This window comes from Pollachius pollachius (genome assembly GCF_949987615.1).
Source record: "Pollachius pollachius genome assembly, chromosome: 20".
NCBI classification, from domain to species: Eukaryota; Metazoa; Chordata; class Actinopteri; order Gadiformes; family Gadidae; genus Pollachius; species Pollachius pollachius.
The window spans coordinates 7,950,874-7,974,803 of record NC_136953.1 but is presented as its reverse complement, the minus strand read 5'-3'; the positions used below and the strand labels follow the sequence as shown (position 1 = coordinate 7,974,803).

General features: G+C 45.0%; 2 protein-coding genes across 2 annotated transcripts; both read right to left on the bottom strand.

Annotated features, from left to right (window-relative positions):
- Positions 1-150: 150 nt before the first annotated feature.
- Positions 151-14,011, bottom strand: stk26 (serine/threonine protein kinase 26). The gene is made up of 12 exons (XM_079757985.1): positions 13,766-14,011; positions 8,368-8,436; positions 7,671-7,832; positions 7,068-7,124; positions 6,747-6,855; positions 5,395-5,552; positions 4,163-4,348; positions 2,816-2,958; positions 2,353-2,449; positions 2,155-2,217; positions 1,882-2,018; positions 151-1,761 (listed from the first exon to the last, which is right to left on the bottom strand). Exons 1-12 carry the CDS (start codon positions 13,787-13,789, stop codon positions 1,746-1,748), a joined length of 1,221 nt encoding a protein of 406 aa, XP_079614111.1. The 5' UTR covers positions 13,790-14,011; the 3' UTR covers positions 151-1,745.
- An 819-nt stretch (positions 14,012-14,830) lies between these two features.
- Positions 14,831-23,726, bottom strand: LOC307091090 (uncharacterized protein; the record flags this gene model as incomplete). Its single annotated transcript, XM_079757960.1, has 12 exons — positions 14,831-16,039; positions 16,234-16,309; positions 17,873-17,941; positions 18,296-18,453; positions 18,620-18,715; positions 19,030-19,177; positions 19,409-19,523; positions 19,893-19,990; positions 20,333-20,411; positions 20,558-20,600; positions 20,704-20,808; positions 23,604-23,726. The coding sequence occupies 12 exons, from the start codon at positions 23,724-23,726 to the stop codon at positions 14,831-14,833; spliced, it is 2,319 nt and encodes a 772-aa protein (XP_079614086.1).
- Positions 23,727-23,930: the final 204 nt, after the last annotated feature.

The window sequence follows — 23,930 nt, the reverse complement described above, 5'->3', positions numbered from 1 at the left end:
CTAATGACATAACAATTGTACCTCTCCCTTAACAAAACTTAACAAAATATCTTTACATCTGGATAATATTCCGATCTGCATAGGACATTTTGTAAATGAGGACACAAAATAAAACTGAAAAAATAGAATAAAAACAAAGTCGTATCAGAATCAAACTTAAATATTTATTCATAAAACTCTAAATACCCCTAAAAAAGTGTAAATTTCTCTAAAATATTACATATTTCATTCAAGAATCCCTCCATACACACAAAAAGCATGTTTTCATCCCTTGGTGATATAGATATATATAAAGAAGAACATATACAATAACTAGATCTATAGTGTCTTTGGTATAAAAACTAAAATCAACACAACATGAACCATCGATCAGAGAGGGATTAGAGGACCTAACCTGGTTAAGTTTCAGATATCTGTCTACTTTAGTACAACTACACTTTGGTCATTATTCAAATAGGGGCCATTTTGGTTCCATCAACATGGCCACTAGGTGAAAGCCGATACACAGACCTGTTGACCAATGAGGATCCATGTACTGTCGCCATGGTTTCAAACTGGCACTCTGTGGTTTAAAGTTTAAACTACCAGGTGAAGTCTTGTGTTTATGAACAAGTGGAAATTGGGCAAACATCACATAGTATTATTATTATCATAACGCTCATTTAAACCTACTCCCTTTTGACAGTGCTTGATAAAAATAAAATAAAATATTTTTTGAAAAAAATAAATTTGTACGATATGTCTGCACTTAACGTCACATCTCTACATTTTAGGCCTACGGTGTTCTGCCCCTGACAAAGTACCTTTGAGCGAGAAACAAATGTGTAGCTCTGTAGCGCAAGTGTTTGACGACAGTTATAGGAGATGTCTTATCCGGTGTAGTGGAGGACTCTGTTGGCACACACACACACACACACACCAGCACGCACCATGTCAGCGCGCACACGCCGTATTCGGCACTCGGCCGTTGCTATCTTGGTTTTTGGGGAAATAAAAATAAAAGCACACATCAGCATTGGGGGGGGGGGGGGGGGGCTGGCGTGTAACCATGACGACGCAGAGTAATATTGGCATGAAGGACAAAACGTTTGTCAAGTGCTACCAAATGCACCGTATAATGCACACGACCGGGGATTTTGGTCCTAATGCAAATAACAGTCGCCGTCATCCTAGCTCAAATGTTAAATGTATAAAAACAGTTAAATGTACCTAAATTAGCAATATCTGACCAGGAATCTCTCAATATGTCTAAAACGCCTTTTTTTCTCTCTAACCAGCGTAGGCAAGTCATGTTACACCAAGAGCTGCTCAGCGATTGGCCGAGCGTGAAACAGACGGTTGGCATGGCACGGAACACCTGGGGACGAGACATTTATTTACATAGAACCGTTAGGTGTTTATTCACCCTGCTACTGGTTTTAGAAACCCCAGATTGATGCTGACAGCAAACCATGAAAACATTAGAAATCAACACTAAACCTGTTCCAGTGGAGCCGAGTTGTAGGTAAGGAAACACATTCTTGTCCGCAGGGCAATTTGTGAAAAATACAAAATGTTGATTATCCGACAGCAGGGAGTGATATATATATATACAGGATATATGGTGAATATATTACATAAAATATCTGTGTCTTCTCTTAGGAGGTATTGCACAGCAAAACTCCATTTCCCATGATCCAACAGGCGTTTCCAAGGCACCGTACAGAGACACTGTCTCTCTCCCCACGTTCCTGTCCCGTCTTTCTTTAATTGGGGGAGAATCTGAGGGTTAGAAAGAAGTGAGAGAGGGGGCAAGTTAACAAAAGATAACATACGTAACACACGTTCTTTATAAATCCTGTTTCATCTAACAGAAGATAGAGGGAAAATGTGAGTTTTTACTTCTGGTAGCGGGCAATGATGTGTGTGACCATCCTATCGGTGATGCCTGGGCACACATCCTCAGCCAATCGGATGTTGCGTTCCAGCTCCTCGACAGCCAATCGCTGGTCAGAATTATCCTTGTGCTGCTGCTTCAACTACAGAGGAGAGAGGGGTATACCTGTGTTTATATCCTGTGTGTGTGTGTGTGTGTGTGTGTGTGTGTGTGTGTGTGTGTGTGTGTGTGTTTGTGTGTATGTGTGTGTGTGTGTGTGTGTGTGTGTGTGTGTGTACCTCTGTGAAGACGGGGGAGATGACGGTGGTTAAACTGGTGGATTTAGGCAGCTGCTCAGGAGCCTGGAATAAACACACAATAAAACACTGATTAACGACAATTACATGGGAGACTATGCAATATATATGATACACATTATGACATTATGTCAGTGTGTGTGGACTACAAGCACTGCAGAACACATAGCGGATACACACCGTTCCATTGAGGACCTTACGGCCTTCCGGTTTCTTCTTGCGGACCGTTGTGAACGACCATTCTGGAGACTGGCTGTTTTCCTTGTTATTGGACTCACTGTAATAAACACACGCGCACTGAATATTATACACACACACCTGATATACACGCAAAAACATTCTGTGCTGTTCGAGTAGTCAACACACGTTACATTATAAACACTGACATTGTGAGGACTGGCTGTCAACACACGTTACATTATAAACACTGACTCCAAAACTCTTCAGGTAATTTTTCCCGAATAGGATCAACGGCGCGCAAAAATTCTGGACCTTTGACTGAAATGATCCAACTTTTGCCTGATTTCTTTGCGCAAAAGGAGTCTATTCTCTTACAACACGTGTATGAAGCAGAACTGTCTTATAATAGGAGAAAAGCGTGACCTTTATAACATTCATACAAAAAATACACGTAAAAACAAACCTGTCTGAGTCATCAGAGCTGCTGTCGCTATGCCCCTCCTCTTTCCATCTCCGGTACCTGTCAATCAACTCGCTGAGGTAGGACGTCTTCTTGCACTGCTTCACAATAAACTTGTGTTTCAGTAGCTCTTTAGCTGTGGGTCTCTGGGGAGACATACAGACAGAAAGACAGACAGATTAACTTGAATGAAGGAAAAAGTAATCATACTTATGACGGACAGCGAGACCGAGAGAGAGATATTTAAGCTATGGGTGCATCAGACAGACAAGAGCTACAGTGTGACAGTTGGCCAGCAGGGGACATAAGAGAGGAGGCTAGCTGCGGCCGCGCCCCACCTGTAGCGTCCCGAGTGTGTTTCCTGTAGTGTGTTTCCTGTAGTGTCTGTAGTGTTTCCTGTAGTGTGTTTCCTGTAGTCTCTTTAGTGTGCTTCCTGTAGTGTCTGTAGTGTGTTTCCTGTAGTCTCTTTAGTGTGCTTCCTGTAGTGTCTGTAGTGTGTTTCCTGTAGTGTCTGCAGTGTGTTTCCTGTAGTGTCTGTAGTGTGTTTCCTGTAGTGTCTGCAGTGTGTTTCCTGTAGTGTCTGTAGTGTTTCCTGTAGTGTCTGCAGTGTGCTTCCTGTAGTGTCTGTAGTGTGTTTCCTGTAGTGTCTGCAGTGTGTTTCCTGTAGTGTCTGTAGTGTGTTTCCTATAGTGTCTGTAGTGTGTTTCCTGTAGTGTCTGTAGTGTGTTTCCTGTAGTCTCTGTAGTGTGCTTCTTGTAGTGTCTGTAGTGTGTTTCCTGTAGACTCTTTAGTGTGCTTCCTGTAGTGTCTGTAGTGTTACCAGTAGTGTGTTACTTGTAGTGTGTTACCAGTAGTGTGTTACTTGTAGTGTGTTACCAGTAGTGTGTTACTTGTAGTGTGTTACCAGTAGTGTGTTACTTGTAGTGTGTTACCAGTAGTGTCTGTAGTGTGTTACCAGTAGTTTCTGTAGTTTGTTACCAGTAGTGTCTGTATTGTTTACCTGTAGTGAGGTACCTGTACTGTGTTATCTGCAGTGTACCAGACCTGTACAGTCTGTAGTGTGTTGCCTGTTCTGTAATGCTGGCAGGCGTTTAAGAAACAAACATCTCAAATGTCCTCGCTTCCCCAGCACACTGGCTGCTTGGTGTGTAAATAAAACACTATTGTCTACACACAATGTATGTGTGTGTATACATGATTCACGTGTCGATTTATACGTGTACCTTGTGTTTTCACTGATCATGTTTTGAGATACACACTCATGCAAATTCCATGAGCGTGCATGCATTTATAATTAATGTGTGTGTGTGTGTGTGTGTGTGTGTGTGTGTGTGTGTGTGTCTCTCTTACGAAGGCAGGGTCCTTGTTCAGACACGCCTCGGTGAACTCCTTGAAGCTCTTGGAGAAATCACCAATCAGGGTAGGGGGTGGGGACTTGGGGATGTGGAAGAGGACTCTCATTGGATGCATGTCAGAGTTGGGAGGCTCCCCCTTGGCTAGCTCTATCGCTGTGATACCCAGGGACCATATGTCCGCCTAGAGGGAGGGAGGGGGAGAGAGGGGGAGACAAAGAGAGACAGGGTGGGAGAGAGAGCGAGAGAGAGAGGGAGGGAGAGAGAGAGAGAGAGAGAGAGATACGATGGAGAGGGATCATAGTTAATTTACATTTTTACATTTTCCACGTTGACATTGTTATTATTCATTGGTTTAATACAATAAGTGCTTTGGCAATGTACATGTTTATTTTCCATGCCAATAAAGCTCTTTTGAATGTATTGCTATTTCCTGAAAGTGTTTTTTATGTGTTGTTTATTAGAATATTGTTTTATGCTTTGGCACTACAAAGATGTTTCTTTCATATTCATAGTGATTTAAATTGAAAAAATGTAATTCAGACAGACAGACAGACAGACAGACAGACAGACAGACAGACAGACAGACAGACAGACAGACAGACAGACAGACAGACAGACAGACAGACAGACAGACAGACAGACAGACAGACAGACAGACAGACAGACAGACAGACAGACAGACAGACAGACAGACAGACAGACAGACAGACAGACAGACAGACAGACAGACAGACAGACAGACTGAGCGAAAGACACAGACAAACACTCACACGCGCTGGGGAGAAAAGCCCAGTAAGAGACTCTTAATAGTGTGAAAGTCTAAAGTTCCCCGAAAAGCACAGGTGGCTAATATGTAGCTAAGACTGGACCGCTAACCACATGCTACCACAACAAACTCTGTCAGCGACCGTATGTAACACACACACACACACACACACACACACACACACACACACACACACACACACACACACACACACACACACACACACACACACACACACACACACACACACACACAGGGGACCGCCAGGGTTATATTACAACAGTACGTTGTGACTGGGTAACTGGGTTTGACGGGTCCCCTACTTCAATTACACACAGACATGGACATGGTGTCAAATGCGTGTGCACGAGAGCCAAGGACAGGGAGCATTCACAGTGTGTGTGTGTGTGTGTGTGTGTGTGTGCGTGCGTGCGTGCGTGCGTGTGTGCAGCATGCGCTACCTTGGAGTCGTAGGCTGATTGCTGGATGACCTCTGGGGCCATCCAGAAGGGCGTCCCCACAAACGTCTCCCTCTTGATCTGGGTGTCAGTCAGCTGACCCGCCACACCGAAGTCCGCGAGCTTCACCTGGCCCTGCTCCGACAGCAGCACGTTGGCCGCTGCACGCAGAGTGGTAGAGCGTTAGGCGCTTCATACAGAGACGGAGCACGTTCGCCACTACCCACACATGTGCAACTTATCAGATGCTAGATACAGAGATTTTCCACGTCAGCCGCCACACACACACACACACAGCTGTACCACATTAGCTGCTACAACGTAGATATAGCATGTTTGCCGCTACAACATAGCATAGGGGTAGCCTAGCAGTAGTACTATAACAGCTGATCTACTTAGTGAATAGATAGCCTACCGGTCGTGGTTAGTTCTATACTTAATGTAAGATCTTATCTACAAAGTGTATGGATGGCCTAGCAGTAGCGGTTAGCACTTTGCTTAGTATAACTGCTTATCTACATGGTGCATCAATAGCGTAGGAGTAGAGGTTAGCTCTATGCTTAGTATAAGAGCTTATATACACAGTGTATGCATAACCTAGCAGTAGAGGTTAGCTCTATGCTAAGTAAAACCGCTTATCTACACAGTGGCTGTTTCCCAATGTGAAGGAAGCATGCTCAACGGCTGCCTTTTTAAGGACGCTACTTCATAAAACGGCGACAAGCACTGTTCCAATGTTGAGAACACTTGGAAATCTGCGCCCTTTTCGCGTCCTTTATTTATGAGAATTCCGAGATTTTTCAAGGATGCATCGATGGATCCTCAACGAGCCAAAATACCCACAATCCTTTGCGTTTACACGCTGCGCACGATATTTAAAAATTGCCTATGAAAAGCCATAGTTTATTATTGCTATTTATTTGAACGTTTTCAGAAATATTTTGTGTCGTATTGCTTTTTATAGATTAATCATGTTAATGCAAAAAATGAACCTGTGCGATTTCTTTCAAACGTTTTTGCAACGTAATGATAGGCTTTATTTTGCATGGATTGATTTGTTTTCATATGTAAGTAGGTGGTGTTAAAACAAACTACTCGCCAATAACAATTTCAACAGTTAAAATGTTAAAATATTTAACACTGGAGCAATATTATGAAACGGAAGCGCATCCGCACTAACGAGTCGTTCCAAACTCGGAACGCTACATACACTAGGCAGCACTCTAGCCAGCCCTATTGCCCCATCGCCATAGGACGCGACTAGCAAGGAAGTGTTCTAGCAAGGCTGCAGCCGCCACTTTGGGAAACAGCCAGTGTATGCATAGCCTAGCAGTAGGGTTAGCTCTATGCCCGACCTTTGATGTCTCTGTGGATCTTCTTCTCACTGTGCAGGTAATCCAGCCCCTTCAGGATCTCCTTCAGCATGGTAGCAATCTGGGCCTCCTCGAACGCACCTGCCCGTAGCTACACACACACACGCAACACTTTAGTGCATGTTATTGGTTTCAGGGCTTTAAATGTTTTTATTATTCTTTAATCTGTTCTCAATCACTTGAGATTGTAAATAACAACGGTCATTAACCTGTTCGTAATCCATTTGACTACCTTAACACCGGCCCACGTTAATGATTCATTGTCTTATCTCGACGTGACTCACATTGAGGACGGGAACTCACCAGGTCTAGTGCTGAACCGCCACCCAAATATTCCATAATGATCCATAATTTACTGCCCTGGGGGAGAGAGACATAGAGACAGAGACAGAGAGAGAGAGACAGAGTGAGAAACGGATGGAGGTAAATAGAGAGAAGAGAATATATTAAAATTTGTAGTTTAGTGTACACAGACTGTACGTTCGGCTGTGACAACCACATGTAATGAATAAAGTACTTTCTAAGTTTTGTCTGTCAGACACAAAAAATGTGTCTGCTGTACTTAAACTTTAACTAAAAGTTGTTCTCGTCCTTCTTCCCCTGGGCTATGGAGAGGTTTCCCTCCTCAGAGTTGAATAATAATAATGACGGACACTCGCTGTCACAGAGAGACCACGAAACCATCCTGAAAGGCTCATGGATCTATTAACGGCTCGACTAATGAAGCGGGCAGATTTCTTCCCATGTTGACACACTGGCACCCCAAAAAATGAAATAAAAAATAGAATCATAGCCCAAAAAAGGTTTTGAACCCAAGTTAACACACACACACACACACACACACACACACACACACACACACACACACACACACACACACACACACACACACACGCACATCCCTACCTTGAGGTAAGAGCCGTAGTACTTGGTGATGTAGGGACTATCACACTGGCTAAGGACGGTGATCTCCTGCTGGATGTCCTCTATCTCATCCTCAGCCTCCTCCAGGTCTATGGTCTTAATGGCCAACACACTCTGAGTCCTCTTGTCTATCCCCTTAAACACCTGGAGGGTGGGGGGGATGAGTAGAATAGAGGAGAAGGACGGGAGAGAGTTAAGGTGAGGAGTGAAGAAACCGAAAAGAGTGTGAAGAGGAGAATGCGAGGCTTTATTTTGATATAATTGTCAAAAATCGGTTTATAGTCATAGTTCAGGCACCCCCGTTCAAAACGACAACTCTGGCCACCATGGCACGCAGACAACTTTATCCAACCATGGTAGGGAGACTTGAGGGGACATGTTAAAGTCCTGCCATGATATTGTGTAGCAAGCCAGTGGGGTAGTGAGTCCAGCAGGGCAGCCCCTACTCCTCCATCAGGCCTAGCCATCAAGGTTTCTTCTGCATATTACAACCCTCTAACACGCTATCATCATGATTAGTTATAATTCATTGAAGAACATCACTGGTTGGTCATTGGACTGGTTGTAGAGCTACGGCTAACGTCTAGGGGTTCAGGGTAAGGCCTATGGGTTAGGGGTGATAGAGAAGGTACTGGGGCAGGGCATTCAACATGTGAGTAAAGTCGGAGTAGAAGCAGACCTCGCCGAATGATCCCTTGCCGATCCGATCCAACTTGGTGAAGAGTTCCTCTGGGTCCACATGAGAACTCTGGAGGAGGAGGAGGAGGAGGGAGAAGAAAAACATTCAAATACATTTCCACTTTGATAAACAATATACACAAAACACTGAACTATTGCATTCCTATGACCACCAGCTAACATATACACTCACCCCCCCCCACACACACACACACTCACACAAACGGGTGACCGTTGAAGATAACAGGAAGGAACTTGATGCGTAGCTTGCCAACACACACACACACACACACACACACACACACACACACACACACACACAGGAGAGTGTGTTATAATCTACTACCACGTGAACACAAACATGAACTAGTTGTTTCTGCACCATAGCACAGAGTCTACATGATGCGGGATACTTTGTACAGTGCTATTTGAAAAGCACAGACAAGAGATTTTCAAATGATACTTGAACGGATTAAAATTGTTAAGGTAAAACGTCTTTGGGTATATTGGGTTCTATAGAAATCCAAAGTATTATTATTATCATCTTTGAATTCATTAACAACTTTTTAAATTGTATTCATGACCAATATTGAGGTTTGATTTGACACGTGTTGCTGTCAGACCTCAAGGAAAGCATACCCTGGGAGTACCTTCACCTCACCTATAGACGGAAACGGTCCACATCCCAAACCCATGCAACCCATACTACGCGGCTCCACCCACCATGACGCAGGACCCCGCTAGACGTTCTGCTGCGAGTAACTGGGGTCTTTGTGGTCGCTCCTCACTTATAAGCACTCGGTTTCCTACTGTTGACCTGTGCCCCCAGGGTTATTTTGGGGCTAGACAACGAGACAGAGGGAGTACTTTACTCCGAAGCTTTCATGTGTGAGAGTCCACACTAAGACAACACCGAGCTTTGTTGTGATGGCTCAGTTCAGAGTCGTTTATTCTGGGATGACTTCATACATGAGTGTTGTGCCGCCCTCACAAACACAAAGCATTACATTAGTGTGTTTCACACACTTTCAAGAGTGCAATGTTGGGACTTGTGTTGGGGATATTTCTCCAAGCACCAGATTCCCGTGTTTATCTGCCGTAAGAAAATGAACACACACACACACACACACACACACACACAAAATGTTTCAGAGCCAGTTTGGTTTTAGAACAGGAAACCGTTTCTGGTGTCATTACTTCAACAGCACCCATTATTATGCAAGACACACAAACACACACACACGCCCCACCCTGTCAGTAAATACAGTGGTTGGTTTCTAAAGATACTTCTGTCATGGCTGAGAAAGCGAGAGCGAAAAAGAGAGAAAGAGACAGAGGTAGCGTGAGAGAGCAAGAGAGCTAATCCCTCATTCTCTCTGAGAGAGAAAAAAAGAGTAAAACCACAGTATGGAGAAAGTAGGAGACCTATAAATAGTTGTGTTTGACTTTATTTTCCACCAATAAGGAAGTAGCTAACCCAGCAGCACATACTATCCGCAATGATGTCATACGGGTCACACCCAATTCTCTCTCTCTCTCTCTCTCTCTCTCTCTCTCTCTCTCTCTCTCTCTCTCTCTCTCTCTCTCTCTCTCTCTCTCTCTCTCTCTCTCTCTCTCTCTCTCTCTCTCTCTCTCTCTCTCTCTCTCTCTCTCTCTCTCTCCCTCTCTCCCTCTCTCTCCCTCTCTCTCTCTCTCCCTCTCTCTCTCTCCCTCGCTCCCTCTCTCCCTCTCTCCCTCCAATTGTCCTGCTGAAATATTGTTTTTATAAATTAGTCACGTCTACGGCAAACTTTCAGCCAGCTGACATACAGACAGGTGGTTCATCATGTTTTGCTGGGTTAATGTTTAGATCACCCAGGCCATTCCAGGAAGTCCAGCTCAGCTCAGCTCAGATCAGTTAAACCTATTTACTGTATGTGCTCCACTCAGTATTACAATTAGACATGGTATTTACCTATTCATTATTAAATGTCAAAGCTTCTAATTGGTTCTACGTGTTTTCTTTAGTATTCAGCAACACTATTTAACCAGTTTTCCATTAGGTCTGTAGGCAATTGCCTAGTAAATTACACTATACCTGACATAACCAGATGGTTAAATGGTCTGCTGACATTACCAGCAGGTTATGGATTGGATGGATTGGATCGGTACCTGATATAATCAGTATGTTGTTGGGTATATCCAACACATAACCAGTATGTCATGGGGTCTGTACCCAACATAACCAGTATGTCATGGGGTCTGTACCCAACATAACCAGTATGTCATGGGGTCTGTACCCAACATAACCAGTATGTCATGGGGTCTGTACCCAATATAACCAGTATGTCATGAGGTCTGTACCCAGCCTAACCAGTATGTCAGGGTTTTGTACCAAACATAACCAGTATGTCATGTGGCTTTATATTATATGTGTCTGGAGACATAGCATAAATAAAGAACGAATGACAGATAAGATCAGGATATACTGTTCCGCAAGGAGCCACATCTGGCCAATTAAACACACACATACATACACACACACACACACACACACACAGAATACATGAACAATCCACACGCACACCTCAGCCATAAAGAGCTTGAGCATGATAGCAAGCTGACAGAAGGTCAAGAGAAGAGAGAGAGAAGCTTTTGAACTCAAAACATACAGAGAGAATGTCTGCGTGTGCAGGGAGCAGAGAGAGCCGTGACAAGTTGTTTTCACTAGGAAGTGCCCCCACATGGGAACTGTGTGTGTGAGAAAGGCCAAAGGTTAAAGGTCACAGCTGTAGGAGGAGGAAGCCCCCAGCCTCCTGCCCTTTTCCCTTATTGGCTATTTCCTATTGGCCAGAACACTGGTCAGGTTTGGTTTGGATTCTGATTGGACCAATGAGACGCGATCCCAATCAAGTAAACTACGTGGAGGAAGTGGACCCTATTTGAAACCTGTTATATCAATCATCATTAAGGTCAAGGTACCGCATCATAATAAAAGGTAATTTATCCTAATCTTATCAATAGTCAAGTAATACACAAGTAGTGCCAGTGCCTTCTTACCCAGCATGTCTGGCCCTTGTGGGAATCAAACCCCTGACCCTGCAGGGTTAGTGCCTCCCTTGATTTACCTTACTGAGATACACAGGGAATAGAACCTCTAACCCTGCAGCGTCAGTGCCTTGCCCTGCCTCATGAACCTACATGTACACGGCAGCCCCATGTTGTTAGGGAACATTTGAATATGGCCGCTGCGTAACCATGATAGGGGCATTTGCATGTTTAGTGATCATCTCAGCACACTCACCCCTAATTCCTTGATCAGTGTGCGTTGTGTTGTGTGTCACCCCCTAGAATCTGTGCATCCGGCAACATCACCATTGAGACCCTTTGGTTTCTCCGGACACCAACTCTGAAAAGGGTCTTCTTATGACCCCAAGAGGCCTCGCCCCCTGACCCCATGATGCCCCCCTCCCAGGGAGGTTGATGAGTGACTGGACAGAAAAAACACCACTGAGGTCTCACAAAGGGTCCACTTGAGGGCACTGAGGCTCATGCTGTAGGCAGTATGCCGTCGGTTTATATTTGACTATAGAATCTATTAGTGAGTGAGATATTGGACGGACGGGTGAGCCTTCTACGTACAAAGTTTAAAAACCAATGGTTTAGCTATGGCATCTTAATACAGGACAGAGCTTAACTAGCATGCTAGCTAGCCCAATAGCATATCCATACAGGAGAGTACTAAACTAGCATGTTAGCTAGCCCAATAGAATATCAATACAGAAGAGTATTGAACTAGCAGGCTAGCTAGCCCAATAGCATATCAACACAGCAGAGTACAAAACTAGCAGACTAGCTAGCCCAATAGCATATTAATATTGCATAGAATTAAACTAGCATGCTAGCTATCCCAATAGAATATCAACACAGCAGAGTATTAAACTAGCAGGCTAGCTAGCTAGCAAGTGCTATATTATTTCAACTCCCACAATTCCAGTGGGAAACCACTGCATAAAGCCATCAGGCTACCTAGTTCCATGTTATACTAGAGTCCAACTACACCCCGAGAGTACACACATTATGCCAGCACGCGTGCACGATTACAAAGTCACCACACAAACCACTCACCACATATAAGTCTTACCCCACCCAGCCGCCAGACATGGGCACGCACGCGCACACACACACACACACACACACACACACGGCATTAAACCAGCTAAGCCCACAAGTTATACCTAACTGTCTGCTAGCAAATGACTGGACAATGTTGCCACCACTCTGCCCTGAAAACCAGCTCATGATGGGTCCCGACACATCACATCAGTCAAGTAGGCTGACTACTTCTCTGAGATTTTTCTTGCGTGACATCACAAGTCGGAGGACTGCTGTGGCGTGACATCGGAATTGAAAGGAACTTTGCTCCGGTGTCACAGGTCTCTGAGTTGTCTTCAGGCCATTGGTAATTTACTATAAATAAAACCTGTCCATCAAAATCTATGGATTTCTTGATTCAAAGTTGATCATTTAAAAGTAAGAATGACCGAGAGGGAGGGAAAGACATGGACAAGAGGGGAGTGTGAGTGAGCGAAAGGGCGAGAGAGCCTGTGTGACCACACCTAGAGATATTTAGCATAAAGGTGCTCCCTGTTGACATCTGTCAGACGGCAGGTGAGATACCAGGTCGGACTCCTGCGATGCAGTCAGAACAAATGAAATCATCAGGTGGCCAGTTTAGGTATAAGGTATACATAGTGGTTCATTCAAACTAGGTATTAGATTAGAGCTGGTAAGTTTAGGTGTTAGGTGAGGAGATGGTTGAGGTAAGGTTTTGTGGTGAAGGATAAAGAGTAAAGCAATGCATTCAATTTCAATTAATTTCACGGCCAAACCCCTACTTTGTAATAAGGTACATTTAAAGTTGACAAAATGGAGCGATGTTGATATTTTAATGAATATCAGTTTAAAATATAGAAATTCACAACATCAGTTTAGCTTCAGGGCGACCACAGAGAGCCTCTGTTTTGTAAGGTGCTCTTGTGTGACGTCACAACAACGGCTTCCGCCCCGCCCACCGGGGAGAAACAAAGCAGCACAGCGGGCGCTCCCGTCAGCAGCCCTGTATGTGTCTGCGTGCGTGCGCGCGCTTGTTGGGAGACACACCTGTAGGCCTGTTGCTGTTCACAGCTAGGTGTGTTCCCGACTCGCTATCCAACCAAACCGCGATCCAACTCTTACAATGCTAGCTCTGTGTGAGGTAAACGAGTAACTATAAAACCCCAACAAAATGTTTCATTAGCACCGAGTCCTCTTCACGTCCGCATTAGTATGAGTATTTGTACACATCGAGGGTTAGTTTGTGGTGCTTCGTAAGGCGGTAGACTGGCGTCAGAGTCGCTGTCGTTCCACCTTTAACTTACCTGTATACCAGGAACTTCCATCATTGTTACTTCGATGTTAGCTCCGACACTCGCGTCAGAAAACCCGCTGCGGTCAGCCGGTTTACCCCCGTCCTGTCCTCTCCTCGGTCCTCCCGGCTCCACACCGACAATAAGCTTCGGTAGAACGGAGTGAAAGAGAAGAACCCGCTCTTTAACAATGGAAAAACTAGAAGTACGCACACGTCTACCAGTCCGCTGCAGAGAAAAAAAGTGTTGCTGCTTGGGAAAGACTAGTGACGAGGAGGTCGCTGCCCACTTCAGGGAGGAGCGAGAGAGCAAGTCGGGAGGTAGAGAGCGTTTGAGAGGAAACGCAACCAGCAACTCTTCGAGCACCAGTTTTGGATAGGGCGCCACCGTGCGACATAATTCCGTGGGTCTATACGAATTTTATTTAATATTTTCAGTCTAATATAAATACATATTATACACACAAATGGGAGGGGGACAACAGGCTCAAAACAAGTTAATACAAATTGGATAATTTACGATGTTAAGTCTCAATGAGTAAGTCTCAATGAAATCCTAGCTTTATGAACTTAAACCTATAATCATTTAAATTTGATTTAATTTAACCTTCATTAATTAATTGAAGTGTGTACGATGTCAAACACAAAAATAGAATCTAAAGAAATGATGCTGCTGGCCACAAATGACATCAAACATATAAGCAATTACTATGATGTGGAAACAGTGAAAAACGGAGTCAAATCAACACAATTTACATTCTTTTTAATTTTAGATTTGTATTATTTATACACATGAAATAGTAATTCATATCATCACACTCAAAACAAAGGACATCCTTAATCCCATCATGCCAATCTTTGCACTGCGATTTCCGATTTTGTTTGTGGACGTAGTATTTGTATGTACCTCTACCGTCCCCTTGTGGCCATCACATGATGCCGCTTTTCTAAGTTCTAACTGCACATTCCTGCCCCACCGACAGCTAAACGACAGTAAAAAAAGAATACAAATGAGTGTTTTTGACTGAGTCTCTGGGGTCGAGTCTCTTGTTCCTGATAAGATCCATCCTCCTCCACACTAGAGAGTCACTTCAGTCACTTTCCCCACTTTCTCACTCTTTCTCTCCTCCTTCTCAACTTCTCCACTCCTTCCTTTCCCCCCACCTCCTTTCCTCTTCTCCCTTGCTTCCTCCTCCTCCTCCTCTTCTTCCTCCTCCTCGTCCAGCTGGAGGCTCCCAGAGGAGAACCTCATGCGGGCGGCCCCCCTGGGCGGGGCCCCCATCCCCGGCAGGGGGGGTGGGCAGTAGTAGGGGTAGAAGACCTCCGGGTCTGAGTCGCTGTAGCCCGCGGCGACGCCCCCCACCATGCAGAGGGAGGCGGGGCGTTGGGGCAAGGGGGAGGAGCTTAGCGGCAGGTAGGTGGGTCTGGAGGGGCGTGTCAGGTGGGGGTAGTACCCCAGCGGGCGGAACTCGGAGGCGGGGTCGAAGGCGGGGTTTGTGCTGCGTGAAATATGGAACTTGACGTCGGGCTGGCTGGCCACTCGCCGCGGCAACCCGGGCAGGAAGTTGCAGTCGTCGCTGTAATGTCCCGCCTCCGTGCGGCCAATGTCCAATAGCCTGCCCCCGCTCCCTGACGGCGGGTACATCCTGGCCAATCCAAAGCCTCCGAGGCCTCCGGAGCCTCCCGGGGGGCGTTGGCGGGCGGGCGAGAGGGATCCGGAGTCATGGCCCAGAGGATAGAAGGAAGGGCGGGGCATTGCCTTGTAGTCCCGCCCCCTCATGCGCGGCTGGGAGAAGCGCTCCAACGAGGAGACGGCGTCCTGGTCCGACAGGTAGCGGGCGTGTCCGGACATGTAGGGGGCGTGGCTAGAGAGATAAGGGAAGGAGGGGAGCACCGGGTGGTACTGGAGGGCGGGGCTGTTGGGGTAGAGGAGGACCAGCTGCTGGGGCCCGTCGTCATGGGGGAGAGGGTTGGGGCGTCGACGGGAGCGGTTGCCATAGATACCGGCCAGCCTCTGAGCCTGGCGCTCGCCCCCCCTCCCCTCCTCCGACCCCGAGGTGGAGGCGGACCTCCGCTTAGGAGGGAGACCTGATAGGTGGAAACTGGGGGAGAGGGGGGTGAAATGGGAGAAGGGGTGGGGCCTGTGGGTGACCTCCATGGCTGATTGGCTGCGCTTGGCACCACCGTCCAGCCGACCTGAGTCGTCTATTCTCTGATTGGATGGATGAAGCCGGTCCTGACTGCGAAGTGCAGCAGTCCGACTGCAATGAGGGAATGAGTCATACAGCTAGAATAACACACACACACACACACAGACACACACACACACACACAAGCGAACAATAAGATTAAGCTGATCGTCAGTGGAAAAAGTGTGTGTGTGTATGTGTGCGTGCATGCATGTTTGTGAATGCATGGGTGTGTGCATGTGTGCGTGGGTGCTTGCGTGTGTCTGTGTGTGTATGTTTGTGTAGGAGTTACCTGTTTGGAGACATCAGTCAGGAGGTCAGGGGAGGAGCGACACTGTCTGGGGTCACAGTCAGACTGACAGTATATCCTGAGAGAGAGAGAGAGAGAGAGAGAGAGAGAGAGAGAGAGAGAGAGAGAGAGAGTAGATACATAGATTAATAAATGGATGAATTGATTGATAGATGGTTAGGCCGGTAGATCCATCAGTTGGATGGATCCACCTGATGGATCTTTCTTCCAAATATCCTGAAAAACACTAGCCAACCACAGCCCTCAATGTGCCAGGAGATTATACCACCAGGTGTGAGTGTGATCAGCCATTACAAGCCGTTTTGATAATCTGCGTCTTCTGACACCTAGATGCAGAGATGGGACAAAGTCACTGTTTGGCAAGTCCCAAGTCTTAGCAGTCAAGTCCGAGTCGAGTCCCAAGTCAAGACAGGGAAAGGCAAGGCAAGTCGAGTCCAAGTCACATCAAAGCCAAGTCGAGTCCAAGTCCAAGTCCCAAACTTTTTCAAGTCTTGAACAAGTCATCATGTATTTTTACTTAATAATGTCATTATTAGGCTATTGATCATAATTTCAACATATAACTCTAATGTACAGTCATTTCTTATCAATCGTATGTTTTTAAAAGTAGCCCAATAGGGTGGGAAAACCGCCCAATCTGGCAACACTGGCTGAACGTCCTCAAAACGTAGGCCAATAGATCGGTAAAAAACGCCCAATCTGGCAACACTGCTGAACGTCCTCACCTCCAGCGTCAACGTAAATCAATGAGACCAACTGAAACGAAGCCAATATGTTTGGTTTAACTTTAACTGTGATTCTGAAGAAAGCATAAATTATATCAAAATTCAGTTTAGATATTATTGAAGATACGAGTGTGTAGATTTGTCATATTTTTTGAACGAAGGTAAATGGTTGAACAATGATGTAGTTACGATGTCTTAAGTGTCAGAGGCTGGCCAGACGGCTTCAATGGGACCAACACAAAACGCAGCTGATATGAAACTAAAACTGTTATTCTGAATAAAGTATCAATATCGAAATTTAGTTTGGATATTATTGAAGTGTAGATTTGTCTTCGCTCGCTGTTTTTTTTTCATCTTCACGGAAGTGAATGCGTCTTGGGTGTCTAGCCCTCTAGGCGGGAAATAGGTTAGATATCTAAAACAACAAATGTTTTTGACTCAAGACATGTCGAGTCATTACAAGTCAAAGAGGCAAAGTCCGAGTCAAGTCTCAAGTCAATAGCAGTCAAGTCTAAGTCGAGTCGCAAGTCATGCATAATTTTGTCAAGTCGAGTCTGAAGTCATCAAAATCATGACTGGAGTCCAAGTCATGTGACTCGAGTCCACATCTCTGCCTAGATGTGTGCAGGACAGATCAGTCTCCCAGCCTACCCAGTTGACTGCAGCAAACGTTGCCCATCTATCCAGCACACATCTAGGTGGACATGCCCACTAGTGATGTCAGAAGTTGCAGATTTCAAAACTGCTTCTCACGGCTAATCCCACTCACACCTGGTGGTATGATATGTCACCTTTAATCTTTCTCTACGGTGCCTGCATGTAGACTCTAGACACTGGGGAAGAACACCCAGAGCCTTCAGGCTGGTGGTTGAAGCCCCTCACCCCCACACACTCACCTCTCAAAGTGGGTTTGCTTCTTCTCTCTGGCCCCCATGCAGTCCAGCAGCTGTTTCTGAGTCCTACCACTGTTACAGACACACACACATGCGTGCGCACACACACACGCACACAAATGCACACACAAATGCATGCACACAGACAAATACGCACACAAACACACGCACATGCATGGGCGGACTCACACACACATGCACACGCACTCACACACATGCATGCACATACACACACATGCAAACACACACACACACACACACACACATACACACACACACACACACACAAACATGCGAACACGCATTAGGCAATTAGACACAAGGCAAACATGAAGTTGTTTATAAGTGTGTGTGTGTGTGTGTGTGTGTGTGTGTGTGTGTGTGTGTGTGTGTGTGTGTGTGTGTGTGTGTGTGTGTGTGTGTTGCCTGTATCTGAAGGCAGACCCCCTGCAGGTGAGCAGGCCCTTCGGGGGATGGGAGGGCTCTTCAGGTAATCTGAAGAAGGCGTGGTACTCCACACACACCTTCCAGAAGCTCTTACACACATCCCTGCTCGCCAGCACAAACACTAGGGTGTCCTTACTCTGTTTCACACGCACACAACAATATATGAACAAACAAACACACGCACAGTTAATATACACCTAATAACTCACTCCTATCACAACCATTACCATCAATCTTTCTGTCTGTCTGTCGGTCAGTCTGTCAATCTGTCTGACTGGGTCTTTTTCTCTCTCTGTCTCTCACCCCAACTTTGTCATGTAGTTTGATGAGGAAATGTTTGCGTTTGAAGCTCAGCTTGCGTATCTTTGCCCAGCTGAAGGTGTTAATCTTAGTGTTCCCCTGAAACACACACACACACACACACACACACACACACACACACACACACACACACACACACACACACACACACGCAAACACACACACACACACACAGACAGTTACATGTCTGCTTAAATGTTATGGATGTATTACTGTCTATTTTACTGTGTATACAGTACACAAATTTTCCAGTGTCATTATACTATACATTAGTGAGGACCTGAAACACTCTGACCCCAGAGTGTGTATTACAGTATATGTAATACTGTGTGTCTAATACTGTTATATAACTGTGTTTAGTATTGTGTGTGGTACTGTAGATAAATGAGGACCTGAAACACAAGGACCCCAGAGTGAGTGACAGCCAGGTTGATCCTAAGCCCCTCCCCATCCTGTGCGGGCTGGGGCCGGATGCCATACATCTCCAGCTTCCTGGACACCTCAAGCAGCAAGACATCTGCCTCGCCTGGGGACACGCCCCTAAAGGAAGTGAGACACACATGAGAGTAAATATATATTCATTATTATTTATCGAGGTGTAGGAGTGTTTGTGTGTGTGTGTGTGTGTATTTGTTTGTGTGTTTGTGTGTTTGTGTGTTTGTTTGTTTGTTTGTTTGTTTGTTTGTTTGTTTGTTTGTTTGTTTGTTTGTTTGTTTGTTTGTGTGTGTGTGTGTGTGAGAGTGAGTGTGTGTTTCATGTCTTTGTGGGGACCTGTGCTTCTTGTGGTATTTGATGATCTTGTGGTCCAGGTACTCCTGGTTTGGAACGTAGTGCTTCATCTCCAGGTGGTGACAGTCCACCTCGTCTGTGTAGTCCCCAAGCTCTGCTGTAAAACACACACACAGACACACACACACACACACACACACACACACACACATACACACACACACACGCATATTTAATTAGAGCCGATAGTGACATCCCAAGTGGGAGTGTCCAACCAAAGGAGGGATGGATAGGTCAGCCTAACAGTTAGAACAGTCTACTGGGTAGGCTGGGGGCACACTACCACTTGTGAAATGACATATTTTATCTCTAACTTCATTGGTACCCTGATAAATAAAGCAGCTGTGATCCCCTGTGGTCTCCAACTGAATGTGTATACAGGACTTACATTGTATAAACATATATACATATATATATATATATATATATATATATATTATGACCGTATCCATCATGCTGAACTTACCTTGTAATATATGAGAGACCAGCAGAGCGGCGCTGTTGTCATTGCATGTCAGACTCCCGTTACACAAGTCCTGTTTAATCTGAAGGGCAAACAGATACCTGCACAAAGATATAAGCACAAACGCACACACACACACACACACACACACACACACATACGCACACACACACACACACGTGCACACACCCCAGACACAAACACACAAACACACCCAGATTGTGTTGCCATGGTGACAAAATTGTCACCATGGCAACGTAACTTGGCCATGTTAAAGAACATCAATGACATTTTATTTTGGGGACCAGGTTATACATCTTTGATGTCAAGTCAAGCTGCCATCTACCCGTTTTATGGGATGGTCAGACAAGAAAAACGCATTTGTGCCATCAGCCCAAACGGCCCATCCAGCAGGGGACAGCCTGACCGACAGGAGGAGTTACCTGGTGAGGGCCCTCTTCAGCTGGCCAGGGTCTGGAGGGAAGAACTTTACTATGAACCTGAAGAACAGATCGTTGGTGTCTGAGAGGGAGAGAGAGAGAGAGAGAGAGAGAGAATGACAGGGAGAGAGAGCTAGGCATGGTCAATGCTAGCTTATATCTTGTAACAACCATGTGATGTTCATGAACAATTCAAACAGAGATATTGGAAAATGTTTGAAAACTCACACTTTATCTGCTTAGCGAGAGGTTTCAGAAGCTCCAACCAAACCTGCAACAGATACACACATTCACTCACCCTGAGTGTGTGTGTGTGTGCCCCTGCATGCGTGCGTGTGTTCGTGTGCATGTGTGTGTGTGCGTGCGTGTCTTACATAGTTCCCACTCCTGTGTCTGAACTCCAGTCCGAAGTACTCCTTCTCCAGGAGTTTGAGGTGACCACACACTCGGTTGAAGAACTCACCTCCTAGGACCTTTTGCTGAGCGAGACAGAGAGACAGAGATTTAAGTAAATGACACATTTTTCCTTTTTTTTCATACCAAAGCAACATTTTTCCTTGTTTCATTTGGAAACTGCTTTGGCAATCTTAATGTTAATTTACCCATCAAATTAAGCTCTTTTGAATGAGAGGACAAGAGACAGGAAGAGAGAGAGAGATGGCTAGAGAGAAGAGTCACGACAGTTGAGGTATACAGGCTACGTAATCTTTTTGTTGTGTGCTTTTTCCTTCCGTTTTTTACTTTCTCTCCCTGTCTGCCTTTCTTTCTGTAAGTGATAATTAACCCTAGTATGGTTCTGCACTCATCCATCACTCTCTCCCTCTTTCTCTCTCTTTCCATCTCTCGCTCTCTCTCTCTCATTCTCTCCCTCCCTCTCTCTCACCCTCTTATTAACATGAGATGTACAAAAAGAGAAAGAAGAAAAGACATAGAGAGGGAAGAGAGAAAAATCGGATGGAGGTAGAGAGTAATAGAAAGAGAGAGGTAGAGTCATATATATATATATAGAGAGAGAGAGAGAGAGAGAGGGGGGGGGGGTAAAGGGTACTAGAGAGAGGAGAGTAGTGCAGCTGTGTAGGGCGGATGTGTGAGTCCTCATCAGGAGGACATATGTCCGCCCCACCCACGGTCTACAGGGTGTTATTATCACCCCACAGAGACACCTCCAAACTAAACCCTGGTCTCACACACACACACACACACACACATGCACGCAAACAAACACTTTTACACACACACACACACACACACACACACACATATATATATTTATGTATCCATCCATCCATCCATCCATCCTTTCTCTCTATAGCCTGAAGGAATAAAGATATTAGGGTCAGAGGAAAACAAAAAAGCCTACACACACACACACACACACACACACACACACACACACACGGAGGGCAGGGGGTATTGTTAAATTACCCCACTTCTGCCAATAACTCTCTTCTTCCTCTTTAACAATAAGCCTCTCTCCGTTTCTCCCCTTCACTCTGTCTCTCCTTCTGTCTCTCTCCCATTTACCCCACTTCTCCCCCTTTCTCCCTCTCCACCTCTTCCTTTCTCCTTTTCTGTATGCTACTACTACTCATAATAATTAGAACAAATATAACCGCAAGCGGTGATTAACAGGGTCCGAGCAAAATGAAAAGTCAAGAACACTAATGGAAGATATATAAATATGACATATAATTATGAAGGAAAGATGTTGATGTTCCCCTTAATACCATAATGTGCCTCGGCTTTCAGGTGACTGAGCTGCAGAGCAATGGCCGAATGTCATGTTCAGCTTGTTCATAATTCTCTAATCTGGGTTAGACCTTTAAAAATAAGGATAACCAGTACAAGGCATTATCCCATTGAGCCACTGACAAACCTGAAATGTAGCCTCATTCACATGGTGAAAATGTCTATTGATAAGCACACAACATCAAGAAAACTCCAAGCAAACATTTCTCAAATGAATTAAGGGCTTTCTTAAAAGGAAATACCTGAAAAATCTTTGAGATTCTGGGGAAATTAAACATTGATTGTAAAGAACACTAACAGAAGAAATATTAATATGACAGAGTTCATTATGAAGGAAAAATGGTTTACAAAGACGTTCCCCTTAATACCATACTGTGTCTTGACAGTCAGATTCTTGGAAACTAATGAGCCAGAATGTTGATTGCCTGATGAATTTCAGGTGCTGTTCAATGTTGTGTTTCTTAAATGAGTGGCAATGACAGAATGTCATGTTCAGCTTGTTCATAATGCTCTAATCGGGATTCGAACTCTCAACCTAAGGATCACCAGTACAAGGAATTATCCCATTGAGCCACTGACATTCCTGAACTGCACGAAGCCTCATTCACATGGTGAAAATGTCTATCGATAAGCACACAACATCAAGAAAACACCAACCACACTTTTCACAAGAGAGTTAAAGGCTTTCTTAAAAGAGTATAGATCTGAAAATTTGCACTGTTAATGGCATCCACCTAATGATAGATGTATGGTAGATATACAACAACAAAATGGTAATATAGGCAAAATGGGTTGAGACTGTGGAAGTTTGGCTTTTCTATAAAATTGTGGGAAAAGTAAACATTTTTAGAGCAGAAGACCAGGGTGAAAAAGATGCATCTGATTCTAGAGATTAATATGATGAAAGAATTTTGAGTCCAGGTCAATCTGGAAAGGAGAAATAAGCCTAATTCATGATTTTTTACAATAGCGCCATCTTTGGGTGCAGTACCACAATTTGAGTTTATGGGTAGTGGGGGTTATTGGTAACCATACCTGAACATTTCAAGAGTTTTCGACTTACGGTATATGCTGCAGTATGACTTTTACAGAATTTGAGGAAAAAATAAACGTTACAGAAACAAGTTGTAGCAGTCTATCGCTGGTAACAGGCAGTGGTCATAGTACAGCTAGCTGTGAAGATGAAGGCATCTCTAGTGGAAACATGTTTTCTGAAGATGGAGCCGTTTGCTGTGTGTTTGCTTTGGATAAAAGTTAGTTGCGAAGTAAATCTGTTTAGTAATTTCAATATATAACACATAAAGTCGGTAGACAGTATCTATTTCCCCCAGAATCCAATTATCTTTCCTGTTTCTTTATCAAGTTTCTTGACTGACATCGAGTGATAAGAAACGGTACAAAACGCCCGGTAGTTGCAACGTGGCCCCATCACGGTATGTTATATAGTTATGTTATTTCTGTGTTCTTTAAACTTAATTAAATATGATGATTTGATGTCCGTAAATAGATGACGTTAATAACTGACCTCTACTTCGAAAGTCCGTTCGCTGTCGTCCAGGAACACCACGCGCAGACGGAGCTTGGGGTCCGCGGGCAACCGGGACGCCAGGCTTCCCAGTCTCCCGCGCGGCCGAGGGGGGTCCCCCATCTTTCTCGCTCTCTCTTTCTCGTTCTTATAGTAAACAACACGTGAAATCCATCACGTTCGTTATGAATCCACGCGCACCGTGGAGGAGAGCATCGATGGCATCGAGTGCGTCTAGAAGGATCCGCGCGCTCAAGATGAGTGTGCGCGCGGCTCCAGAAGGGTTTGGAGCCCGAGCGGCCTCCTAATAACGCGTTAACGGTGCAG